Source organism: Pristiophorus japonicus, chromosome 11 (assembly GCF_044704955.1).
Source record: "Pristiophorus japonicus isolate sPriJap1 chromosome 11, sPriJap1.hap1, whole genome shotgun sequence".
Lineage (NCBI taxonomy): Eukaryota > Metazoa > Chordata > Chondrichthyes > Pristiophoridae > Pristiophorus > Pristiophorus japonicus.
In genome coordinates, this window is record NC_091987.1 from 107,755,505 (window position 1) to 107,781,442 (window position 25,938).

The following is a 25,938-nucleotide window of genomic DNA, read 5'->3' on the forward strand; positions in this document are numbered from 1 at the left end:
GGTGCATGCCCTTGCAATGTGTGACTGAGTACACTCAGTACGTCTTGCCCAACCAGCAACTGGATGCTTCAGTTGTGAGCGAGACCAATTGCCTCGAGAACTCACGGAGATAAATTCAGAGGAGGGAGGCAATTTGGTGCATATAACTTATCCTGCCACAGGAACCCGCCATCATCCCACCATGAACTTGATTGTAACACTTAGAATTGATGCTGGAATCTGTCGTTGCATTCCAGACAAATTTGTGCTAGGCTGTAGCTTCTGTAGACACGTACTGTATTCAACCAGAAGATGGAATGATTTTAAAATTATATATATTTTTTAACCGTGTTAGACAACCATCTGGTCACCTGCCAATTTTTGGGGGGGATCTGATAGTCTACCTTCATCAGATGAAAATATTCTGCAAAACTCTGTCTTCTACAGTCTTTAAAATGGTCCTTTCTTGTGCTTTTGGCAGAGGGTCAGGAGGTGAATAAAAACAAATCAAACTGTTTGCTAGAGTTAATAATCATGGTGGGAGTTAGAGTTAAGCCAGCACATCTGTGGACTACCACCTCTTCCCAGGACCACAGCTGGACATGGACCAGAGGGTGTGGGATCAAGGCTTGAATTCTGATCATTGCAACTGAAGACAATTCATTGAAAAACTTTATGGCTCTGCAGCAGAAGCAACGTGGAGAATGGTTGACTTCTATTTTAAAAGCAGACTACGGGTGTCTGGTTCGCCCCATTAGAATTATACGGGCAGTTCCCTGGAAAAGCCAAAACTATCTCGGCCAAACCTTACAAGGGTGGCAAACCCAAGAGGAGGAGGGAAGAGAGCCCGAAGCCTCATTGATTTTATATCCACGGCTCTTCACAGACTGAAACACCCTCATTACAAGCTGACGGAATGTGCGTGTATGTACCCCATGCACCGAGAAACACGACTAAATCATCTCTGGTCGCAAGATGCAATAATTAGGGCCATTGGTTTATAGTGCCCGAACAAATTAATTCCGCTTTTATTACACGGGAATATGACCAGTTTGTTTTTTTGGTGGTGGGGGTGGGGGGTCATTTGTAATTCGGGTCGGGGTCTTGTTCCACAGTAACCGGCTCCGTTTCTGTGAAAAGTGCCAACCAGTGACCTCGACAAGAAGAAAGCCTTTCAGTATCAAATAACACTATCAGTCACCCCCCCTCAGGGTAATCGTTACCTTACATCAGCAGTCACTCATTTGTACAATAGTGCATATATATATTTTTTTTTGTTTTGTTTTGTTTTTTGTTGTTCAAAATCTTTTTTTTTATTATAACAACAAGACTGGAAAGTTCCGCATGAGGCAACTGTTAAAATTTAACATCAGAAAATACACACAAACACACTATGTAGCAAAGAACTAAAGGTCACCAAACTTTGGTTAGTACTTGAAGCCAGAACCTGTCTGACCAATGCAAGCTTCAGGAGGTAGACACACATGTAGCTGGAACACCAGTTATTATTGGGGTTAATTCCTTTCTCTCTTAATGTTTATTTACCTAAAATAAAGTTAGACCCATTTACATTTACACTTTGACAAGTATATATATATATATACACACATGTATGTATACTATATATATGTATACTATATATACATACACATATATGTATGCTAAATATATGTATACATACATATATGCATATATACGGATTGTAACTCAACCAAATCAAGGAAAACATAGATACCGAGCTTTCTCGGTGATACCCAGCCTTGTGGGTTCTTAGTGTAATGTCGCTTTAAATAGATTAATTACATTTTAAAAAATATTTAATAACGTTAATTGTTGCCCTAATGGACACTAGAAAAAAAAATTGGACTTGAAGTACTTCGGCATGATGGGCCGAATGGCCTCCTTCTGTGTTGTATCCTTCTCTGATTCTACTTCGAGCTAACTGCAAAAAGGTGCGCCCGGACTAGGCTGCAAACTCCTCAATCAATCAGGGAGATCGCTGTCTCAACCACAAATGTAGCTTTTGCTTGTTTGTTTTTTTATTTGTGCGATATTTAAACCATTCACGTCTCGTTTTAGCGGGTGACAGAAATCGGTATTCTTTATTTTATCCTCTCGGGTTTTTTTTTTGCTGTTGTCAATGTCTTCGGATTCTGCCTCCATGCATTTCATAGGAATTGAATAAAAACACCATCTGTGCATACCAGACAATCAGAGGGCTTTTTAAAAAAAATGCACAGACATTCAATTGTTCAGACATGTCACACCCCGGGTCACAACAAAGTCCTTGCAATATCTGATTTTTTTTTAAATATTTTGGCAAATCTTTGATTATAAATATTGGAATCAGTAAAAAAGGTAGCTTTAAATTGAACTATTTACAGCCTTGTACAGACATGCGGTTGTTATACCAGGGTGTACGATTTTGCGTAAGGGTTGTTCCCTTGCTTCAAGTGACCGCGATTGTCCAGCAGGGATTCCTGCGAGCTGCTCAATTTGGGAGCTTTGCCATGGTCCGCTCCCTCCCTCTGAGGTAATGTCGACGTGGCGGTTGATTGCCATTGCTGAGTGTCCCTGGTAGCTGCTTCCACTGGGATTGGCTCCATGACTTGTGTGCGTTTCATGGTGGCCCTTCTCTGTGGCTCCAGACAGGCATGCCCTTGACCAAGGTCTCTGCTCGGACCCGCCACCCCTCGGTGAATCAGGAAGTCCACCCTTAGATATGGCGGAAGATGCATAAGGTCACCTGCGTAGACAATCACAACTGAATCATTGCTGTTCGTACAAGACTATTATATAATCATACAATCTGACAGCAGAGAACTAGGCCATTTTGCCCGTCGTGCCTGTGCTGGCTCTCTGAAAGAGCTAACCAATTTAGTCCCACTCCCTTGCTCCTTCCTCATTACCCTGCCATTTTTCCCCCTTCAAGTATTTATCCAACTCCCTTTGAAAGTTAATACAGGAGCTGCTTCCACCACCTTTTCAGGCAGTGCGTTCCAGGTCACAACAACTCGCCGCGTAAAATAATTTCTCCTCATCTCCCCTCTTGCTCTTTTGCCATTTAACTTCAATTTGTGCCCTCTAGTTACTGACCCTTCAGCCAGTGGAACCAGTTTCTTCCTGTCTACTCTATCTAAACCCTTCATGATTTTGAACACCTCTATCAAATCTCACCTTAACCTTTTCTGCTCTAAGGAGAACAATCCCAGCTTTTCGAGCGGCTCCACGTAAGTAAATTCCTTCATTACTGGTACCATTCTACCAAATCTCCTCTGCACCCTTTCCAAGTCCTTGACATCCTTCCTAAAGTGCGGTGCCCAGAATTAACAATACTCCATCTGAGGCCTAACCAGTGTTTTATAAAGGTGAGTAGTCTCTTAGACTGAAAAGAACATTGGGGAAAAGATTCAGTTAGTTGCCCCTATAGTTAAAATGGAAACAGTTTCTGATTTAAAAAAAAACTCTGGGCTACTTTGTATGTGTTGATTAAACTGGAACAGCCAATCGACACTAATACTTGCATTTATATACTAATACCACTAAACTTAATATTTACCCCCTCCAACACCAGCGCGCCGTGGCCGCAGTATGTGCCATTGACAGGATGCACTGCAGCAATGCACCAAGCTAACTTCAACAGCTCCTCCCAACCCTCTGATCTCTACCATTGAGAAGGACAAGAGCAGCAATGTCACAGGAACACCATCACCTGCAGGTCCCTCTGCAATTCACACACCATCCCGACTTGGACTTATACCACTATTCCTTCATTGACGCTGGATCAAAATCTTGGAATTCCCTGCCTAACATGGTTGTGGAGCACGATCAGCACAAGGACTGCAGTGCTTCAAGAAGAAGGCCCATCACCACCTTTTCAGGTCAACTAGAAACGGGCAGTAAATATGGCCTTTCCAGTGTTGCCCGCATCCCAAGAACAAATGAGATAAATCATACAGTAGTTTATCACATAGAGACCGGTAGGAGTACCCTCCCATGCCCCCGCCTCTCCCCCCACCCCACCAAGGTACTTGGTTGTGTGAGGATTTGTGGTAGACAATGTGTGTCACGTACTAACTGACATAGTCATCAAAGCGCCCATCCACCATGAACTTATGCTCCCCTCTTTGTTGGTACGCTCAATCTTGAGTACGATGGAAAAAGCGACTACTGATAATCCATAGCCAAGCACAGCTACTTATATAAGAATATTAGAAATAGGAGCAGGTGTAGGCCATACGGCCCCTCGAGCCTGCTCCACCATTCAATAAGATCATGGCTGATCTGATCTTGGCCTCAACTCCACTTCCCTGCCCGCTCCCCATAACCTTTGACTCCCCTAGTTCTGGTTCCTTCACCGTTTCCTCTGATCTGCTGGTATTTGTATGTCTGACAAGGGCGGTGGTTGAGTTAAAGTTGCTGGTCAGCAAATAACAGTGAAGCTCTGAAGCCTTTCCTAGTTAGCAACCAGCTGAACTTCATAACAACTGCGACAAGAAGATGTCTTTAGTTGAATGGACATTCCCTAGCGCATTCCCCTTCTCTTTCTGCTCCAATGTAGTTATAGTATCATCAGCGCAGATATTCATACTAAAGGTTACCAGTGAGGGCTACAAACCAGCAACCCTATCACCTCTAATTACACCACGTGCACAATTACACAAGAACAATAACGATTGCTGAACTTGTAATAAATGGGAGATGCACCTCAGTTAACAGTTCCCACATTTAAACTTGGAAAATGCCTGAATAAAAGATGAAGGAATGATATTAGCGATGCGACACAGGAGCTAGTAGCTGTCCACAAAATATCTGAACATAATCTACTTCATGTATTTTTCAGGACGATTGAAGATCCCGTTCTCGCTCCCAACCCACCCCCACTGTCCCAACATGATACTTTTTAGTGAAATGAACACAAACACTTCAGAAGCCTTCAGACCTCACCTCGGTGTTGACATTCAGCACAATGTCAAGTTTCCAAAAGAGTAATCGGACCAGTTCCTTGCTGTCTGCCTCAGTGTTAAAGGGAAAGAACACTCTCTAGGCAAGATCTATTATTCTTAAGCACTCATCCACAGAGTGTCTCTTTAAATTAAATCCTCTAGTACAGTGCTCCATTACAGAGTCCTCTGTAACTCTAACTTTGTGGCTGGGTTCGATAGAGAGAATTTACTAGAGTGACTTACAGCAAAGAAAAAATAACACTCAATCAATACTTAAAAACACACACACACAAAGCCAGATCGTGACTGTTCTCTAAAAAAACTTGCAATCACTGTTCGTGGTGCTTTGGAATCATTCTACAAAACAACTTGTATTTATATAACGTAGCAAAACATCCCAATGTGCTTCATTAGGAGCTATTAGGACAGCTGACCAAAAGCTTGGTCAAAGAGGTTTAAGGAGCGTCTTAAAGGAGAAGAGGTTTAGCGAGTGAATTCCAGAGCTTGGGGCCTAGGCAGCTGAAGGCACGGCCACAGTGGTGGAGTGATTAAAATGGGGGATGCTCAAGGGACAAGTGAATGGTGTCTCGTTCCAACATCCCACTGCGCATTCATTGCACATCCTTCTTAAAGTAGGAGGGATTTTCCTCTCCTTTACCCTGCACCTGTGGAGCTGGCAATCCTGTGTTGGCAGCTCTCTGTCCACATTGTGCTGCCTTCGGACACGGTGATGTTCTCTGTCGTGTTGAGATTGGGCCTGCACCTGGAAACCACTTATTACAATGCGGCTGGAGGTGGGGTCTTCTTGGTTTTCTGATTCATTGATGTAGCCCAGTGTTGGAGTGCCTGAAGTAGCTGGTGGAAGGATTTGTGCCCCACCCCCAACTCCCCCCACCAACCTGGAGGGTCTACGGGGATGCTGAGGGCAAGGCTGTGGACAGTCTGGAAAGTAGCAAACTTTTAAAAATAGAGCTAGTGCTCCCCATGCACAGCACGAGGAAACATTGCGCGTGAGCGCAAAGAGTGGATGGGCAATGAATCAAGTACGCTGATCGCTTTGCTGGGATTCCTGCTTTGTGTGCTCACAGCACCCAAAACTCTGGGCTCTCATACTTGGAAAGTGGCCTCCTGGGATCGCAGTGTTTTGTCTGGTTGGTAAGACCACCGTCAAAGGGCCTATTGTAGGATGATCAAGCCAAGAATTTAAGGGGATGTTAAGAAAAAAAATTCTTTACATACCAGGTGGTTAAAATGTGGGATTGGTTGGCATTAACCATTGTTGAAACAATCCATCATTTTTTTTAAAAGATAATTGGAAAAGAGGAATATTAAAGGATATCGGGGAGCTTGCAGGAGGATAGGATTAGACTAGGTGGCTTGCGTGGAAAAAAAGCACCAGCACAGGTTTGTTGAGCAGAAATGGTCTTTTTTGTGCTGTGCCATTTTCATAGAATCATAGAAATTTACAGCACGGAACGAAGCCATTTTGGCCCATTGTGTCTGCGCCGGCTGACAAAGAGCTACCCAGCTTAATGCCACTTTCCAGCTCTAGGTCCATAACTCTGTAGGTTACGGCACTTTAAATGCACATCCAAGTATTTTTTAAATGTGGTGAGGGTTTCTGCCTCTACCACCCTTTCAGGCAGTGAGTTCCAGATCCCCACCACCTGCTGGGTGAAGAAATGTCCCCTCATATCTCCTCTATACCTGCCCCAATTACTTTAAATCTATGCCCCCTGGTTGTTGACCTCTCTGCCAAGGAAAACAGGTCCTTCCTATCCACTCTATCCAGGCCCCTCATAATTTTATACACCTCAATCAGGTCTCCCCTTAGCCTCCTCTGTTCCAAAGAAAACAGACCCAGCATCACCAATCTTCCTTCATAGCCAAAATTCTCCAGTCCGGACAATATGCTTGTTTTATCGTTCCATAATTCCTGTTGCTGGTATTGAGCCTGACCCATGCATGGCCGGGAACGGGGCAGTCTAGCACTCATCGCTTAGGTTTTATCCAGTCTTTGGAATGTCACTCCACATGTGCAAACAGGGTTAATTTGAGCATGGTCAAAGACACTGTGAGTCGGGATCAATCTGTATAAAGACGTGGTGGTTTGATTCCTGTGGGGCTTCTCCCAGTCGTCCCAAGACGTTCTTGTGGTCTACCAAGTCGCACACAAGCCAAATAGCAGCAGACATAAATGAACCATCGACTTTTACCAGGAACATGCTTGGATTGCATTAGAAACATTGGAACAGGAGTGGACCATTCAGCCCCTCAAACCTGTTGCGCTGTTCAATTAGATCATGGCTGATCTGTCCCTCAACTCAATTTACCCGCCTTAGCTCCGTATCGATTGATACCCTAACCCAACAAAAATCTAGTGATCACAGTCTTGAAAGCTCCAATTGATTCCCAGCATTCATAGCCTTTTGAGGGAGCGAGTTCCAGATTTCACTACTCTCTGTGTGAAAAAGTGCTTCTTGATTTCCCTCCTAAATGGCCTAGCTCTAATTTTAAGATTATGGCCCCTTGCTCTTGATTTCGCCCACCAGAGGGAATTGTTTCCCTTTACCTACCCTGTCGAATCCTTCGAATATTTTAAACATCTTGATCAGATCACCCCTCAAACTTCTATACTCAAGGGAATACAAGCCAAGATTATGCAACCTGTCCTCATGATATAACACTCTAAGCCCCAGTATCGTTCCGCAAGTTTTATGTCAAACTGTGACAAAGGGCCTCCCCAGATGCAGTGAGTGGCCAACCCATTCAGAGCAGAATGGTTGCAATCTGAGTTGAGACCGATAACCTCGGTCACGAGGGGGTGCTACAGTTGACCTCAGCCCTCCTGGGTTTGGGAAGGGAAAAATCAGCCAGGCTGCCTGGTCCCAGGGGTGAAGGAAGTTGCAGAGATGAATGGAGCGAAGATGTAAAAGATGGATTTGTAGATGAGGATCCTGAAGTCAGTGTATTGGAGGATGGAGAGCAATTAGAGGTTGGTGAGTTCTGAGTAAGAAATGGTAAGCAAACGAAAGTGGAATTTTGAGTTTGGAATTGGAAATTGTGTAAGGTGGGCCTCAGGCCAGAAAGAAAGTGTTGAAGAAATTAAGCCTGGCGCTGACAAAGGCGTGAATAAAGGCTTCTGTGGTGTTTGGATTGGGACGGAGGCGGGCAATATTATGGAGGCGTAAATAGACAGACTTGGTGATGACTGACAAGTGTTTGAAGCTCAGCTGAGGGTCAGACAGGAGACCTAAGAACATAAGAACATAAGAATTAGGAACAGGAGTAGGCCATCTAGCCCCTCGAGCCTACTCCGCTATTCAACAAGATCATGGCTGATCTGGCCGTGGACTCAGCTCCACTTACCCGCCCGCTCCCCATAACCCTTAATTCTCTTATTGGTTAAAAGTCTATCTATCTGTGACTTGAATACATTCAATGAGCTAGCCTCAACTGCTTCCTTGGGCAGAGAATTCCACAGATTCATAACCCTCTGGGAGAAGAAATTCCTTCTCAACTCGGTTCTAAATTGGCTCCCCTGTATTTTGAGGCTGTGCCCCCTAGTTCTAGTCTCCCCGACCAGTGGAAACAACCTCTCTGCCTCTATCTTGTCTATCCCTTTCATTATTTTAAATGTTTCTATAAGATCACCCCTCATCCTTCTGAACTCCAATGAGTAAAGACCCAGTCTACTCAATCTATCATCATAAGGTAACCCCCTCATCTCTGGAATCAGCCTCGTGAATCGTCTCTGTACCCCCTCCAAAGCTAGTATATCCTTCCTTAAGTAAGGTGACCAAAACTGCACGCAGTACTCCAGGTGCGGCCTCACCAATACTCTATACAGTTGCAGCAGGACCTCCCTGCTTTTGTACTCCATCCCTCTCGCAATGAAGGCCAACATTCCATTCGCCTTCCTGATTACCTGCAGCACCTGCAAACTAACTTTTTGGGATTCATGCACAAGGACCCCCAGGTCCCTCTGCACCTCAGCATGTTGTAATTTCTCCCCATTCAAATAATATTCCCTTTTACTGTTTTTTTTCCCAAGGTGGATGACCTCACACTTTCCGACATTGTATTCCATCTGCCAAACCTTCGCCCATTCGCTTAACCTATCTAAATCTCTTTGCAGCCTCTCTGTGTCCTCTACACAACCCGCTTTCCCACTAATCTTTGTGTCATCTGCAAATTTTGTTACACTACACTCTGTCCCCTCTTCCAGGTCATCTATGTATATTGTAAACAGTTGTGATCCCAGCACCGATCCCTGTGGCACACCACTAACCACCGATTTTCAACCCGAAAGGGACCCATTTATCCCGACTCTCTGCTTTCTGTTAGCCAGTCAATTCCCTATCCATGCTAATACATTTCCTCTGACTCCGCGATCCTTTATCTTCTGCAGTAACCTTTTGTGTGGCACCTTATCGAATGCCTTTTGGAAATCTAAATACACCACATCCATCGGTACACCTCTATCCACCATGCTCGTTATATCCTCAAAGAATTCCAGTAAATTTGTTAAACATGATTTCCCCTTCATGAATCCATGCTGCATCTGCTTGATTGCACTATTCCCATCTAGATGTCCCGCTATTTCTTCCTTAATTATAGTTTCAAGCATTTTCCCCACTACAGATGTTAAACTAACCGGCCTATAGTTACCTGCCTTTTGTCTGCCCCCTTTTTTAAACAGAGGCGTTACATTAGCTGCTTTCCAATCTGCTGGTACCTCCCCAGAGTCCAGAGAATTTTGGTGGATTATAACGAATGCATCTGTTATAACTTCCGCCATCTCTTTTAATACCCTGGGATGCATTTCATCAGGACCAGGGGACTTGTCTACCTTGAGTCCCATTAGCCTGTCCAGCACTACCCCCCTAGTGATAGTGATTGTCTCCAGGTCCTCTCTTCCCACATTCCTGTGACCAGCAATTTTTGGCATGGTTTTTGTGTCTTCCACTGTGACAGTGGACAAAGGTGCACAGTGTTGGGTTTGTGTTGAACTCGCAGCCAGGGGGCTGGATGGGATCAAGGCTTCAGCTTAAGAGTTGCGGCAAGAAGCGACCAGAATTACTTTGGTCTAGCTTCGTTGGGGGAAGCTCTGCCTCAGCCACAATTTGATATTGAATAATCAAGGAGCACAGCGGCAGTCATAGAGTCGGGGGTGGTGTAGGAGAAACTGTTAAGCATTGTTGGCACGCGTGTGGCAGCTGACCCTGTGTTTATGGAGGATGTTTCTGAGAGGGAATGTGTATTTGAGGATCAAGGGAAACAAGGATAGAAGCACAATGAAAGTGACCATGTGGGAGGAGAAACTGTTGTAAGAGTTTTGTAATAGTATTAACTATGTTGTAAGAATGAAACCATCAGAGGGGGGACGAGGTGATAAAATAGGATGGGGAAGAGTAGGCAGAATTGAATAGAATTAGAATCTATAGAAAAGAGTAAAGTTAAATTAAACAGATAGAGAGAAAATAGGAAAAATGGAATGATCGGCAGACTAATGACAAACTATTTTTTTAGATGGTTAATTCACTGGTTAATGGTGAATATAACAGCCATAAAGCTGTTATTGATGCTTAAGTGGCTTCACTATAATATATTTTTTTCTTCCTCCTACCATCCACTGGGTCTCGATGGGCTGACAGAACAACTTTATAACCATTTTTTTCTGCCAATTGGAAGCCCAGACTGACCTGCTTGTAAGTCAATCACTGGTCAACCAGGTAAGCTCAACAGTGTCTCCCCGGAGCCCAACAGCACCAAGCCAAGTAGATCCATCCCCGGCACAGTAAGGGTTGGGAGGTGCGTGTGTAAGAGGAGAGTGGCTGTAATAGATCAGAGTTACTGGGCCTGCGGCACATTCAGTTTTAGAATTTCTGGGTACTCCCTGATTTATTGAGCTAATTAACTTGATTTATATGGATTCATTTTGAGCTTTCTTACAGAGAAAAATGATAGCTTGGGGGAAGAAAAAAGGACAAACTGAAGCACATTTTGGAACTGAAAAAGAAAGTAAATATGGCAATAATATCCGGTCTGTGCTGGGCCAGAACATCCCTGGTATTGCTAGATACCTCACTGGGAAATGACAATTGTTAAAAGTACATTCTCTAATAATGACCTCCATCTTGTTGCTTCAGGTATATGAGAGCAAAGAAGCAAAGACCTTGTGATCCATGATTTGTGTGATCAAAACCCTGGAATCATAGTTAGCTTCTACATTTTCATCCATCATCATAGGCGGTCCCTCGAAACGAGGATGACTTGCTTCCACGCCAAAAAAGGATGAGTTCACAGGTGTTTTGATGAAGGACCTAATATTCCAGATCCCAAACTACTGATCCTGAAGGGTGGAAGATGCCTGTGCTTGGATTTTTTTAACGAGTGGTGGCTGTTGCACACCAGCCACCACACGGGCTTGACAGATCTAGGATTGGTCCAGTGGCAAGGGTTTGACATGTATATGCACAAACATCCTTTTCTCTTTCTTTTGAACTTCGGGGTGACTTTTATAACTTTTAAGCTAAGGATGTCAGTGCTGCAGAATGGAATATTTTTCCACATCCTAGATCAATGTAATTCTCTAGGTCACATTGATCATGGCTTAGATGTAGAGTCAAGATTTACTTTGCCCCAGTAATGTGCCTTAAACTCAACCTCAAAACAGAACCAATTTGACATTTTCCATGTGCCACACCAAAAAGGCTTGCATTTTATATTACGTCTTTCATAGAAACATAGAAACCTTGGGCCCAAGTTTCCACAAGAAAAAAAACGGGCGCCCCTCCGAGCTGGGCGCCCGTTTTTCGTGCCTAAAACGGCGCCTAAAAAAATCCTCGGTATTCTCCACCTACCTGCTGGTCCTCTGGCCCTCGGCGCAGCCAGCACGAGCTGTGGGGGGGCGGAGCCAGGTCCCTGCGCTGAAAACAGTGCCGGGACCTCTGCACATGCGCGCTACAGTCGGCACGCAAGTGCAGTAGCTCCAGGCGCCGAACTGTGTGGGAGGGGCCCGAAGCACGCAACCCCTAGCCCTGGCCCAATGGCCTCACTGGGGCTGCGTGAATAAGGCTCCTCCCACGGCCAGCTCCTGCTTCCCCACCCCTCCCCCCCCGCCCCCGACCCCCGCTCCCCCCTGCCTCCGGACCAGACCCGACACCCGCTCCCCCCACTGCCTCCGGACCAGACCCGACACCCGCTCCCCGCCCCCGCCCCCCGCCGACCAGACCCGACCCGACACCCGCTCCCTCCGCCACCCCCCCCCGCCGACCAGACCCGACCCGACACCCGCTCCCCGCCCCCGCCCCCCACCGACCAGACCCGACCCGACACCCGCTCCCCCCGCCCCCGCCCCCCGCCGACCAGACCCGACCCGACACCCACTCCCCCCCCTCTCTCCCTCCCCCTCTCTCTCTCTCCCTCTCTCTCCCCCTCCCTCCCGCTCAGCGGCACGAACGGCTTTCTCCCCCCCCGCTTTCTCTCTCTCTCTCTCTCTCTCTCTCTCTCTCTCTCTCTCTCCCGCTCAGCGGCACGAATGGCTGCAGAATTCTCCCTGGCTGAAGCACTTTCACACAGGTAGGAAGATGGTTTATTTAATCTTTTCTTGGCTTATAAATGTTTATTCAGGTTGGATTTATTTGTATAATATTTGTAGAAGTATAAATAAGGATTGATTGCCGAATTTAATGAGTTCCCTTCTCCCCCCCTCCCCCCCACCTCGTTCTGGACGCCTAATTTGTAACCTGCGCCTGATTTTTTAATGTGTAGAACAGGTTTTTTCAGTTCTACAAAAATCTTCACTGGCTCCATTCTACTTTAGTTTGGAGTACGTTTTCACTGTGGAAACTTTCAAATCAGGTGTCAGTGGCCGGACACGCCCCCTTTTGAAGAAAAAATTCTGTTCCAAAGTAGAACTGTTCTACCTGACTAGAACTGCAGAAAAAAAAATGTGGAGAATTGCGATTTCTAAGATAGTCCGTTCTCCACCAGTTGCTCCTAAAAATCAGGCGCAAATCATGTGGAAACTTGGGCCCCTTGAAACATGGAAAATAGGTGCAGGAGTGGGCCATTCGGCCCTTCTAGCCTGCACCACCATTCAATGAGTTCATGGCTGAACATGCAACTTCAGTACCCCATTCCTGCTTTCTCGCCATACCCCTTGATCCCCCTAGTAGTAAGGACTTCATCGAACTCCTTTTTGAATATATTCAGTGAATTGGCCTCAACAACATTCTGTGGTAGAGAATTCCACAGGTTCACCACTCTCTGGGTGAAGAAATTCCTCTGCATCTCAGTCCTAAATGGCTTACCCCTTATCCTTAGACTGTGTCCCCTGGTTCTGGGCTTCCCCAACATTGGGAACATTCTTCCTGCATCTAACCTGTCTAACCCCGTCAGAATTTTAAACGTTTCTATGAGGTCCCCTCTCATTCTTCTGAACTCCAGTGAATACAAGCCCAGTTGATCCAGTCTTTCTTGATAGGTCAGTCCTGCCATCCCAGGAATCAGTCTGGTGAACCTTCGCTGCACTCCCTCAATAGCAAGAATGTCCTTCCTCAGGTTAGGAGACCAAAACTGTACACAATACTCCAGGTGTGGCCTCACCAAGGCCCTGTACAACTGTAGCAACACCTCCCTGCCCCTGTACTCGAATCCCCTCGCTATGAAGGCCAACATGCCATTTGCTTTCTTAACCGCCTGCTGTTCCTGCATGCCAACCTTTAATGACTGATGTACCATGACACCCAGGTCTCTTTGCACCTCCCCTTTTCCTAATCTGTCACCATTCAGATAATAGTCTGTCTCTCTGTTTTTACCACCAAAGTGGATAACCTCACATTTATCCACATTATACTTCATCTGCCATGCATTTGCCCACTCACCTAACCTATCCAAGTCGCTCTGCAGCCTCATAGAATCCTCCTCGCAGCTCACATTGCCACCCAACTTAATGTCATCCGCAAATTTGGAGATACTACATTTAATCCCCTCGTCTAAATCGTTATGTACAGTGTAAACAGCTGGGGCCCCAGCACAGAACCTTGCGGTACCCCACTAGTCACTGCCTGCCATTCTGAAAAGTCCCCATTTACTCCTACTCTTTGCTTCCTGTCTGACAACCAGTTCTCAATCCATGTCAGCACACTACCCCCAATCCCATGTGTTTTAACTTTGCACATTAATCTCTTGTGTGGGACCTTGTCGAAAGCCTTCTGAAAGTCCAAATATACCACATCAACTGGTTCTCCCTTGTCCACTCTACTGGAAACATCCTCAAAAAATTCCAGAAGATTTGTCAAGCATGATTTCCCTTTCACAAATCCATGCTGACTTGGACCTATCATGTCACCTCTTTCCAAATGCACTGCTATGACAGCCTTAATAATTGATTCCATCATTTTACCCACTACCGATGTCAGGCTGACCGGTCTATAATTCCCTGTTATCTCTCTCCCTCCTTTTTTAAAAAGTGGGGTTACATTGGCTACCCTCCACTCCATAGGAACTGATCCAGAGTCAATGGAATGTTGGAAAATGACTATCAATGCATCCACTTTTTCCAAGGCCACCTCCTTAAGTACTCTGGGATGCAGTCCATCAGGCCCTGGGGATTTATCGGCCTTCAATCCAATCAATTTCCCCAACACAATTTCCCGATTAATAAGGATTTCCCTCAGTTCCTCCTCCTTACTAGACCCTCCGACCCCTTTTATATCCGGAAGGTTGTTTGTGTCCTCCTTAGTGAATACTGAACCAAAGTACTTGTTCAATTGGTCCGCCATTTCTTTGTTCCCCGTTATGACTTCCCCTGATTCTGACTGCAGGGGACCTACGTTTGTCTTTACTAACCTTTTTCTCTTTACATATCTATAGAAACTTTTGCAATCCGTCTTAATGTTCCCTGCAAGCTTCTTCTCGTACTCCATTTTCCCTGCCTTTGTCCTCCTCTGCTGAGTTCTAAATTTCTCCCAGTCCCCGGGTTCACTGCTATTTCTGGCCAATTTGTATGCCACTTCCTTGGCTTTAATACTATCCCTGATTTCCCTTGATAGCCACGGTTGAGCCACCTTCCCTTTTTTATTTTTACGCCAGACAGGAATGTACAATTGTCTGCCATTGCCCATCCACAGTCAACCCCTTAAGTATCATTCGCCAATCTGTCCTAACCAATTCATGCCTCATACCTTCAAAGTTAGCCTTCTTTAAGTTCTGGACCATGGTCTCTGAATTAACTGTTTCATGACCTTGGGATGTCCGAAAGCGCTTTTCAGCCAATTAAGTACTTTTTGAAGAGTAGTCTCTGTTGTAATGTAGGCAACACGGCAGCCAATTTGCGCACAGCAAGCTCCCACAAACAGCAATGTGATAATGACCGGATAATCTTTTTCTTTAGTAATGTTGTTTGAGGAATAAATGTTGGCCAGGACACCAGGGAGAACTCCCATGTTCTAATATGAAATAGTGCCATGGGATCTTTCATGTCCACCTGAAAGGGCAGATGCAAAAGATCCCATGGCACTATTTTGATTTTGGCTTAACATCTCATCTGAAAAATGGCACCTCTGACAATGCAGCGCTCCCTCAGTGCAGCACTGGATTGTCAGCCTGGGTTTTGTGCCCAAGTCTCTGCAGTGGGACTATGAACCCATAGTACTTTGACTCTGAGGCAAGTGTGCTACCAGCTGAGCCACGGCTGACATCTAGGGCCTCTTGCCATCCTTGTGCCTCTCAAAGTGTGGCTGCTAGTTATTCAGCTACTAGCTGAATTTTGGGCTGCTTCCTGCTACCATTTCATAGCCTCTTGAAACTCATCTCACGTGGAACTTGTTATAGCCAGAAGCCTCGGTTAGATCAGCACCCAGTTCTCAGAGGTGAGAGGTCAGTGTACTCAATTGTCGCAAACATTGCCCTTTTTAAACTCAGTGATTGAAATGCAACGATTTGAAGAGCTGGTGGAAATTAAATACAGCTCTAATGCTTTTAAGATGAAGTTATTTTTATTTGGATTCCTGAGAGGGCTTTGGAAGTGCTCCCTCAAGTTTTTCTAGAACTATCTGTGACCACATAACTTAGCATAGAATTAGAGAGTCGCAGAGTTATTTGAGGAAAGAGAACTCAGGTCCCCGAAGGGATGAAGGGTAGGTGCATTAGCAGACAATGATAAATCTCTTCTCCCTCTATTGGACAAATGTTCACATAAACCAATACCAAGAAACCAAACTTAATAGAAAAAACAATAATCCTATCAAGTTCTGCCAGGCCTTTAGCTCCACTACAAACTCTGCCTTGCCTGGCTTATCTCTCTCAAGATGGCCGTTGGATGATATCCAGTTGCCTTTGATGGGATAATCCCTAGATATGTGGACTAAGGTCGCAGATAAGGCCATTAAAATGGATAGTATCAATGGGGTTGAGAAACAATTGGATGTATTGCTAAAGGGAAAGACAGACGCAGATTTATGTAACATCTATCAGTTATCGTGTCTCAGAAAGGTCTCGAAATGCTTCTCACAATGAACTATTGTGAAGTGTAGTGGTTGTTTTTATATAAGCAATGCAGTAGTCATTTTGTATGCAAATAACAATGATATGAATGGCCAACAAATGTGCTTTTGGTGGTGCTTATTAAGAGAGGAATATTGGTCAGAACAAAGGGATCATCATCATCATAGGCAGTCCCTCGAAATCGAGGAAGACTTGCTACCACTCTAAAAGTGAGTTCTTAGGTGACTGAACAGTCCAATATGGGAATTACAGTCTCTGTCACAGGTGGGACAGACAGTGGTTGAAGGAAAGGGTGCGTGGGGAGCCTGGTTTGCTGCACGCTCCTTCCGTTGTCTGCGCTTGGTTTCTGCATGCTCTCGGTGACGAGACTCAACGCGCTTAGCGCCCTCCCGGATACTCTTCCTCTACTTTGGGCGGTCTTGGGCCAGGGATTCCCAGGTGCCGGTGGGAATGTTGCACTTTATCAAGGAGACTTTCAGGGTGTCCTTGCAACGTTTCCTCTACCCACCTGAGGCTTGCTTACCATGTAGGAGTTCCGAGTAGAGCGCTTGCTTAGCGAGTCTCGTGTTGGGCATGCAGATGATGTGGCCCGCCCAACGGAGCTGGTTGAGCGTGGACAGTGCTTCGATGCCACCAACCTGACCCCACCATACAGCACTGCCGCCCGTCATCAAAATCCACGGCGCGGCCTTGGACAACATGGACCATTTTCCATACCTCGGGAGCCTACTATCAGCAAGGGCAGACATCGAGCAAAGAGATAATGCTCAGTACTCAGCTCAAATTGGATTTTCATATTCATCTGAACCACCAGAACAGGAATATAGGAACAGGAGTAGGACATTCGGCCCCTCGAGCTTGTTCCGTCATTCAATTAGATCATGGCTGATTTGTACTTAACTCCATCCACCTGCCTTGGTTCTGTAACCTTTGATACCCTTGTCTCACAAAATTCTATCAACCTCAGTTTTGAAATTTTCAATTGACCAAACCTCAACAGGAACAGGCATGGCTTTGATTGAACCAAAGAATGGCACCTCCAACAATGCAGCACGCCTTCAGGGGCCGCATGGTATGTGTGCACACTAGGTCCATGCAGCAGAGCTGGTCTCCAGCCGTCCTGGTTAATCCTTATCACTGGACCAAGACCTAACTCTGTCAAGCCCGTGTGGTGGCTGGTGTGCAACGGCCACCACACATTAAAAAAATCCAAGCACAGGCATCTTCCACCCTTCAGGATCAGTAGTTTGGGATCTGGAATATTAGGTCCTTCATTGAAACACCTGTGAACTCATCTCTTTATGGCGTGGAAGCAAGTCATCCTCGATACAAGGGACTGCCTATAATGATGATGATGGAATGCCATTCCAGATTAATTGCTCAGGTCTGAACAACTTTCTAATTCAGAGGCGAAAGGACTACTCAATGGAGCCAGAGGAGGAATTGGGGGCTTATGGTGAAAATGGATGTTGGTCAATAATAAACTTTACGGGATCCTAAAAAATGTTATGCTCATTTGTAAGTGCACATTCTGGGAGCAGGTTTGACAATGACACTACAAGGCGACTGGCAAATGAACCAGAGGTAACATGAGAATTTTTTTTTTATGCAACGAGTGGTTAGGATTTAGAATGCACTGCCTGATCGGGTGGAAACAGATGCAATAGTCGCCTTCAAATAGGAATTAGATAAATACTTGCAGAAGAAATAAATGACAGGGGTATGGGGAATGAACGGGGGGCGAGAGACTAACTTGATTGCTCTGCGAAAGAGCCGGTGTAAACTCGATGGGCCGAATGGGCTCCCTCTATGCTGTGCTATTCGTTGATTTGATAATCCTCCTTGAATGCAGTATGTTGTCCACAGCACTGGTTTAATGCCTCATCCAAAAGGCAGCACTTCCAAAAAGTGCAGCACTCCCTCAGGACTGCGATAAAGTGTCAGTGTAGATTACAATGCAAAACGGGTATGATCTGTATAGATGCAGCGCCAAAATTCCGGAGTTCTAGAATCCAGAAAGTTCCGGAATCCAGACTCCGGACTCAATGGTGGCAGGGTCATCTGGAATCCGTAAGACGTTCCGGAATCCGGACCCGCCACCTCTGCCGACCTCGGGACCTTGCCCCGCTCTCCGCCGCTGACCTTACCTCGGGGCCGGCCTGACCACCTCCTCCTCGGCGGGGCCAACCCGAACACCTCCTCCGTGACGGGGCCGGCCGGCCCGACCACCTCCTCTGCAACAGGGCTGGCCCGACCACCTCCTCCGTGACGGGACCGGCCCAACCACCTCCTCCGTGACGGGACCGGCCTGAACACCTCCTCCGTGACGGGACCGGCCTGAACACCTCCTCCGTGACGGGGCCCCACCCGAACACCTCCTCCGTGACGGGGCCGGCCCGACCACCTCCTCCGCAACAGGGCTAGCCCGACCACCTCCTCCGTGACGGGACCGGCCCAACCACCTCCTCCGTGACGGGACCGGCCTGAACACCTCCTCCGCGACGGGGCCCCACCCGAACACCTCCTCCGCGACGGGGCCCCACCCGAACACCTCCTCCGTGACGGGGCCCCACCCGAACACCTCCTCCGTGACGGGGCCGGCCCAACCACCTCCTCCGTGACGGGGCCGGCCCAACCACCTCCTCCTCGGCGGGGCCAACCCGAACACCTCCTCCGTGACGGGGCCGGCCCAACCACCTCCTCCGTGACGGGACCGGCCTGAACACCTCCTCCGCGACGGGGCCCCACCCGAACACCTCCTCCGCGACGGGGCCCCACCCGAACACCTCCTCCGTGACGGGGCCCCACCCGAACACCTCCTCCGTGACGGGGCCGGCCCAACCACCTCCTCCGTGACGGGGCCGGCCCAACCACCTCCTCCTCGGCGGGGCCAACCCGAACACCTCCTCCGCGACGGGGCCCCACCCGAACACCTCCTCCGTGACGGGGCCCCACCCGAACACCTCCTCCGTGACGGGGCCGGCCCAACCACCTCCTCCGTGACGGGGCCGGCCCAACCACCTCCTCCTCGGCGGGGCCAACCCGAACACCTCCTCCGTGACGGGGCCGGCCCAACCACCTCCTCCGTGACGGGACCGGCCTGAACACCTCCTCCGCGACAGGGCCCCACCCGAACACCTCCTCCGCAACGGGGCCAGCCCGACCACCTCCTCCGCAACGGGGCCGGCCCGACCACCTCCTCCGTGACGGGGCCGGCCCGACCACCTCCTCCTCGGCGGGGCCCCACCTGAACACCTCCTCCGTGACGGGACCGGCCCGACCACCTCCTCCACGACAGGGCCGGCCCGACCACCTCCTCCTTGGTGGGGCCGGCCCGACAACCTCCTCCGTGACGGGGCCGGCCCAACCACCTCCTCCACGACAGGGCCGGCCTGAACACCTCCTTCGTGACGGGGCCGGCCCGACCACCTCCTCCACGACAGGGCCGGCCCGACCACCTCCTCCTTGGAGGGGCCGGCCTGAACACCTCCTCCTTGGAGGGGCCGGCCTGAACACCTCCTCCTTGGAGGGGCTGGCCTGAACACCTCCTCCTTGGAGGGGCTGGCCCGACCACCTCCTCCTTGGAGGGACCGGCCTGAACACCTCCTCCTTGGAGGGACCGGCCTGAACACCTCCTCCTTGGAGGGGCCGGCCTGAACACCTCCTCCGTGACGGGGCCGGCCCGACCACCTCCTCCGTGACGGGGCCGGCCCGACCACCTCCTCCTTGGAGGGGTCCACCCGAACATCTCCTCCTCGGCAGGGCCCACCTGAACAATTCCTCCTTGGCGGGGTCCACCCGAACACCTCCTCCTCGGCAGGGCCCACCCGAACACCTCCTCCTCGGCAGGGCCCACCCGAACACCTCCTCCTCGGCAGGGCCCACCCGAACACCTCCTCCGTGACGGGGCCGGCCCAACCACCTCCTCCGTGACGGGACCGGCCTGAACACCTCCTCCGCGACAGGGCCCCACCCGAACACCTCCTCCGCAACGGGGCCAGCCCGACCACCTCCTCCGCAACGGGGCCGGCCCGACCACCTCCTCCGTGACGGGGCCGGCCCGACCACCTCCTCCTCGGCGGGGCCCCACCTGAACACCTCCTCCGTGACGGGACCGGCCCGACCACCTCCTCCACGACAGGGCCGGCCCGACCACCTCCTCCTTGGTGGGGCCGGCCCGACAACCTCCTCCGTGACGGGGCCGGCCCGACCACCTCCTCCACGACAGGGCCGGCCTGAACACCTCCTCCGTGACGGGGCCGGCCCGACCACCTCCTCCACGACAGGGCCGGCCCGACCACCTCCTCCTTGGAGGGGCCGGCCTGAACACCTCCTCCTTGGAGGGGCCGGCCTGAACACCTCCTCCTTGGAGGGGCCGGCCCGACCACCTCCTCCTTGGAGGGACCGGCCTGAACACCTCCTCCTTGGAGGGACCGGCCTGAACACCTCCTCCTTGGAGGGGCCGGCCTGAACACCTCCTCCGTGACGGGGCCGGCCCGACCACCTCCTCCGTGACGGGGCCGGCCCGACCACCTCCTCCTTGGAGGGGTCCACCCGAACATCTCCTCCTCGGCAGGGCCCACCTGAACAATTCCTCCTTGGCGGGGTCCACCCGAACACCTCCTCCTCGGCGGGGTCGGCCGGCCTGAACAGCTGCTCCTCGGTGAATCCCCCCCACCTGTCTGATGTTCCAAAATCCGGAAACGCCCGAATCTGATCTTGGGTGTTTCCGGATTCGTGACGTCGGAAAGACAATCGAAAGTCCGGAAAAGCCCAGAAACTGGAATGGTGTCGGACCCAAGAGTTCCGTATTCTCGACGCTGCACCTGAACTATGAAATTTCTCTTCCATTAAGTTTGAAGAATTTGAACACTGACTTCGCCCTGAAGTTAAAATACTCCTTTGAAAATTTTCTAAACTGAAATAAATAACAGATGCAATTAACAATGAAGGTTTTGATGGAGTAGATAGGGAGAAACTATCTCCAATGACAGGAGGGTTGATAACTAGAGGACACAGATTTAACGTAAATAGCAAAAAAGCCAGAGGTAAGATGAGGAAACTTTTTTTTTACTCAGCAAGTTGTTATCATCTGGAATGCCATGCCTGAAAAGGTGGTGGAAGCAGATTCAATAGTAACTTTCAGCAAAGAGTGAGACCAAACGGTAGCTATTTCAGAGAGCCAGAACAGGCACGATGGGCCAAATAGCCTCTTTCTGTGATCTATGATTTAAAAAAAAATTCATTCTGGGATGTGTGCGTCGCTGGCAAGGTCACTATTTATTGCCCATCCCTGATTGCCCTTGAAAAGGTGCTGGTGAGCCGCCTTCTTGAACCGCTGCAGTCTGTGTGGTGAAGGTGCTCCCACAGTGCAGTTAGGGAGAGTGTTCCAGGATTTGGACCCAGCGACGGTGAAGGAATGGCGATATATTTCCAAGTCAAGATGGTGTGTGACTTGGAGGGGAACTTGCAGGTGATGATGTTCCCAAGTGCCTGCTAGATGGTAGAGGTTGCAGGTTTGGGAGGTGCTGCCGAAGAAGCCTTGGCGAGTTGCTGCAGTGCATCTTGTAAATGGTACACACTGCAGCCACGATGCGCCAGTGGTGGAGGGAGTGAATGTTTAAGGTGGTGGATGGGGTACCAATCAAGTGGGCTTCTTTGTCCTGGATGGTGTTGAGTTTCATGAGTGTTGTTGGAGCTGCACTCATCCCGATATGTGGAGAGTATTCCATTACACTCCTGACTTGTGCCTTGTAGATGGTGGAAAGACTTTGGGGAGTCAGAAGGTGAGACACTTGCCGCAGAATACCCAGCCTCTGACCCGCTCTTGTTGCCACAGTATTTATGTGACTGGTCCAGTTAAGTTTCTGGTCAATGATGACTCCCAGGATGTTGAAGGTGGGGGATTTGGTGATGGTAATGCCATGGAATATCAAGGGGAGGTGGTTAGACTCTCGCTTGTTGGATATGGTTATTGCCTGGCACTTGTGTGGCGCAAATGTTACTTGCCACTTATCAGCCCAAGCCTGAATGTTGTCCAGATCTTGCTGCATGTGGGCATGGACTGCTTCATTATCTGAGGAGTTGCTACTGGAACTGAACACTGTGCAGTCATCAGTGAACTTCCCCACTTCTAACTTATGATGGAGAGAAAGTCATTGATGAAGCAGCTGAAGATGGTTGGGCCTAGGAACTCCTGCAGCGATGTCTTGGGGCTGGGATGATTAACCTCCAACAAACACAACCATTTTCCTTTGTGCAAGGTATGACTCCAGCCAGTGGAGAGTTTTCCCTCTGATCCCCATTGACTTTAGTTTTGCGAGGGTTTGTTGAAACCACACTCGGCCAAATGCTGCCTGGATGTCAAGGGCATCACTCTCACCTCACCTCTGGAATTCAGCTCTTTTATCCATGTTTGGATCTAGGCTGCAATGAGGTCTGGAGTGTTCCTGGCTGAACCCAAACTGAGCATCAGTGAGCAGGTTATTGGTGAGTAAGTGCCGTTTGATAGCACTGACGATGATATCTTCCATCAGTTTGTTGATGATTGAGAATAGACTGATGGGGCGGTAATTGGTCAGATTGGATGTGTCCTGCTTTTTGGTGGACATGCCATACCTGGGCAGTTTTCCGCATTGTCGGGTAGATGCCAGTGTTGTAGCTGTACTGGAACAGCTTGGCTAGTTCTGGAGCATAAGTCTTCAGCACGACAGCCGGGATTTTGTCGGGGCCCATAGCCTTTGCTGTATCCAGTGCGCTGGGACATTTCTTGATATCACGTTCTATGTTACAGTGTGCATTTTAGGTAACCAGCTCACAACACAGTATGTGAACATGATTGGGGCTGGAAATAATTCAAAACAAAATGGAGGACCAAAAAACTCTGGGGGGGCGCGGTAGTTTTGAAAGGGGTTAAGTAAGTGAGATTAACAGTGGATTCAAAATATCTCGAGACGTGCTCACTAATGACACCTTTGTCGCCCAGACATTGATCTACAGACAGAGCTATCATTAGTTTCACAGCGGAGAATAAGAATGCCAGAGGTGGGTGTTGTATTCACAAGCTCTGCTGTTTGACTGCGTTTAACAACACTAATATGACAACAGCGGAACAACGCTTGAGCAAAAACAAACTATATTTTACCCCTCCGACGATGACAAGTGGCGTTGTACAGAAACATTGCAAACAATTGAGGCCTTGGTTTAATCGATTGGCTCCCTGTTAAATACTTAATACCCAGTGAGCTTATTGATCCCTTCATTTGCTCAAAGCTTATGGATGGCAAAATTCCATTCATTCTGTCTCCGTTCTGGCTGGATAGAAGGACACAGGTTTAAGACAGAGATGAGGAGGAATTTCTTCACTCTGAGGATTGTGGATCTTTGAATCTCTGCCCCAAAGGGCCGTGGATGATGAGCCTCTAAATATATTCACGGTTGAGAGAGATTGATTTTTGGAGTCTAGGGGAATCAAGGGATATGGGGATCGGGTGTGAAAGTGGAGTTGAGGTCGATGATCAGCCATAATCTTATTGAATGGCAGAGCAGGCTTGATAGGCCATAGGGCCTACTCCTGCTCCTATTTCTTATGTTCTTATGATAGCAATATTCTGGGGATGGGCATTCAAAAAAATGAACATTTGAAAGGTGAAAATTCAAATCATTCAAATCCGAAATCTGAATTTAATAAACCCAATTATTGAGCAAGGAAAATTCTCTATTTGCATCAAGGGACTCAAACAACTACGCTCTACCAGGTCACCATGGATCACACCCACATTCACCACTAGTTCACCATGGATCACACCCAATTACACCACTTGTTCACCATGGATCACACCCAATTACACCACTAATTCACCATGGATCACACCCATGTACACCACTAGTTCATCATGGATCACGCCCATGTACACCACTAGTTCATCATGGATCACAGCCATGTACACCACTAGTTCATCATGGATCACGCCCATGTACACCACTAGTTCATCATGGATCACAGCCATGTACACCACTAATTCACCATGGATCACAGCCATGTACACCACTAGTTCACCATGGATCACGCCCATGTACACCATTAGTTCACCATGGATCAAGCCCATGTACACCACTAGTTCATCATGGATCACGCCCATGTACACCACTAGTTCACCATGGATCATGCCCATGTACACCACTACACCACGAGAGATCAGGCACGCACCTATCACTAAACTGGCAGATTTGGATTGGGAAGCAAATTCAAAGTCTAAATCTTCAACTGAGGGTCAGCTGGCATATTTGTTTTCTTTGAATCTTTTGTGAACACTGGCAGGCAGCGCGGTATTTCAGGTACATTCCCAAGGCAGTCTGACATACCTGGTCGATGTGCTTTTGGGACTGCCATGTTAGCGGCCCTTCCTGCATCCTGAGGTTTTGGCGGTGACGCGGTGAATCTGCAGATGCCCGATTCTGAGGGCGTGCTGGACGTTAGGCTATCTGTGTACTCATTGGTCCCGGCTGTTAGCTGCTCGGAAGATGTATCCGATATGAAGCATTCTGTGATTGTAAACTTAGCGTGCCGCAACTGCTCCTCCATCTTGGCATGTTCGTAAGCGCGTGCCAGCTCCTCGTAGGTGGAGGAGGCACTCTCCGTGGAGACCATGCTACTGCGTGCTCTGTCTAACACAAGAGAACACATCTCGTTACAAAATCAAACTCCAAGTATTCACATTTCCACTTCTCTGTCCCGTTTTGCCAAAGGACAAAAAGCAAGGAAGTTAGGCCAAACCGTTATAAATCACCAGTTAGGCCGCGTCTGGAATATTGTGTCCAATTTTGGGCACCACACTTTAGCAAGGGTGTCAAGGCCTTAGAAAGGGTGCAGAGGAGATTTACTAGAACGGTACCAGGGGCGAGTTGTGGTGACAGGTTGTTTCTCAAATTGGAGGGAGGTATAGAGTGGAGTTCCCCAAGGACCACTGCGCTTTTATACATTAATGACTTGGACTTGAGGGTACAGGGCTCAATTTCGAAATTTGCATATTGTCACGAAACGTGGAAGTGTAGTAAACACTGAGGAAGGTAGTAATAGACTTTAAGAGGACACAGACAGGCTGGTGGAATGGGCAGACACGTGGTAGATGAAATTCAACACAGAAAGGTGTGAGGTGATAGATTTTGGTAGGAAGAATGAGGAGAGACAATACATGCGAAATGGTACATTTTTAAAGGCGTTGCAAGAAGAGAGAGAGCTGGGGGTGTTTATGCACAAATCTTTGAAGGTGGTAGGACAGGTTAACAAAGCAGTTAATGAAGCATATGGGATCCTGAGGTTTCTAAATAGAGGCATAGTGTACAAAAGGCCAGGAGTTATGCTAAACCTATATAAAACACAAGCTCACCCCAGCTGGAGTACTGCATTCAATTCTGAGCACCACACTTTCGGAGGGACATGAAGGCTTTGGAGAGGGTATAGAAGAGATTTACGAGAATGATTCCAGGGTTGAGGTAT

At 48.3% G+C, this 25,938-nt stretch overlaps 1 protein-coding gene across 1 annotated transcript in view; it reads right to left on the reverse strand.

Annotated features, from left to right (window-relative positions):
- Positions 1-1,632: 1,632 nt before the first annotated feature.
- Positions 1,633-25,938, reverse strand: part of LOC139276218 (cell adhesion molecule DSCAM) — a 699,015-nt gene continuing 674,709 nt past the window's right edge. Inside the window, exons 31-32 of the mRNA XM_070893864.1 lie at positions 24,804-25,106; positions 1,633-2,725 (exon numbers count right to left, since the gene is read on the reverse strand). Coding sequence (XP_070749965.1) covers positions 2,385-2,725; positions 24,804-25,106 — 644 coding nt within the window. The 3' untranslated portion in view covers positions 1,633-2,384. The remainder of the gene's footprint in view (positions 2,726-24,803; positions 25,107-25,938) is intronic.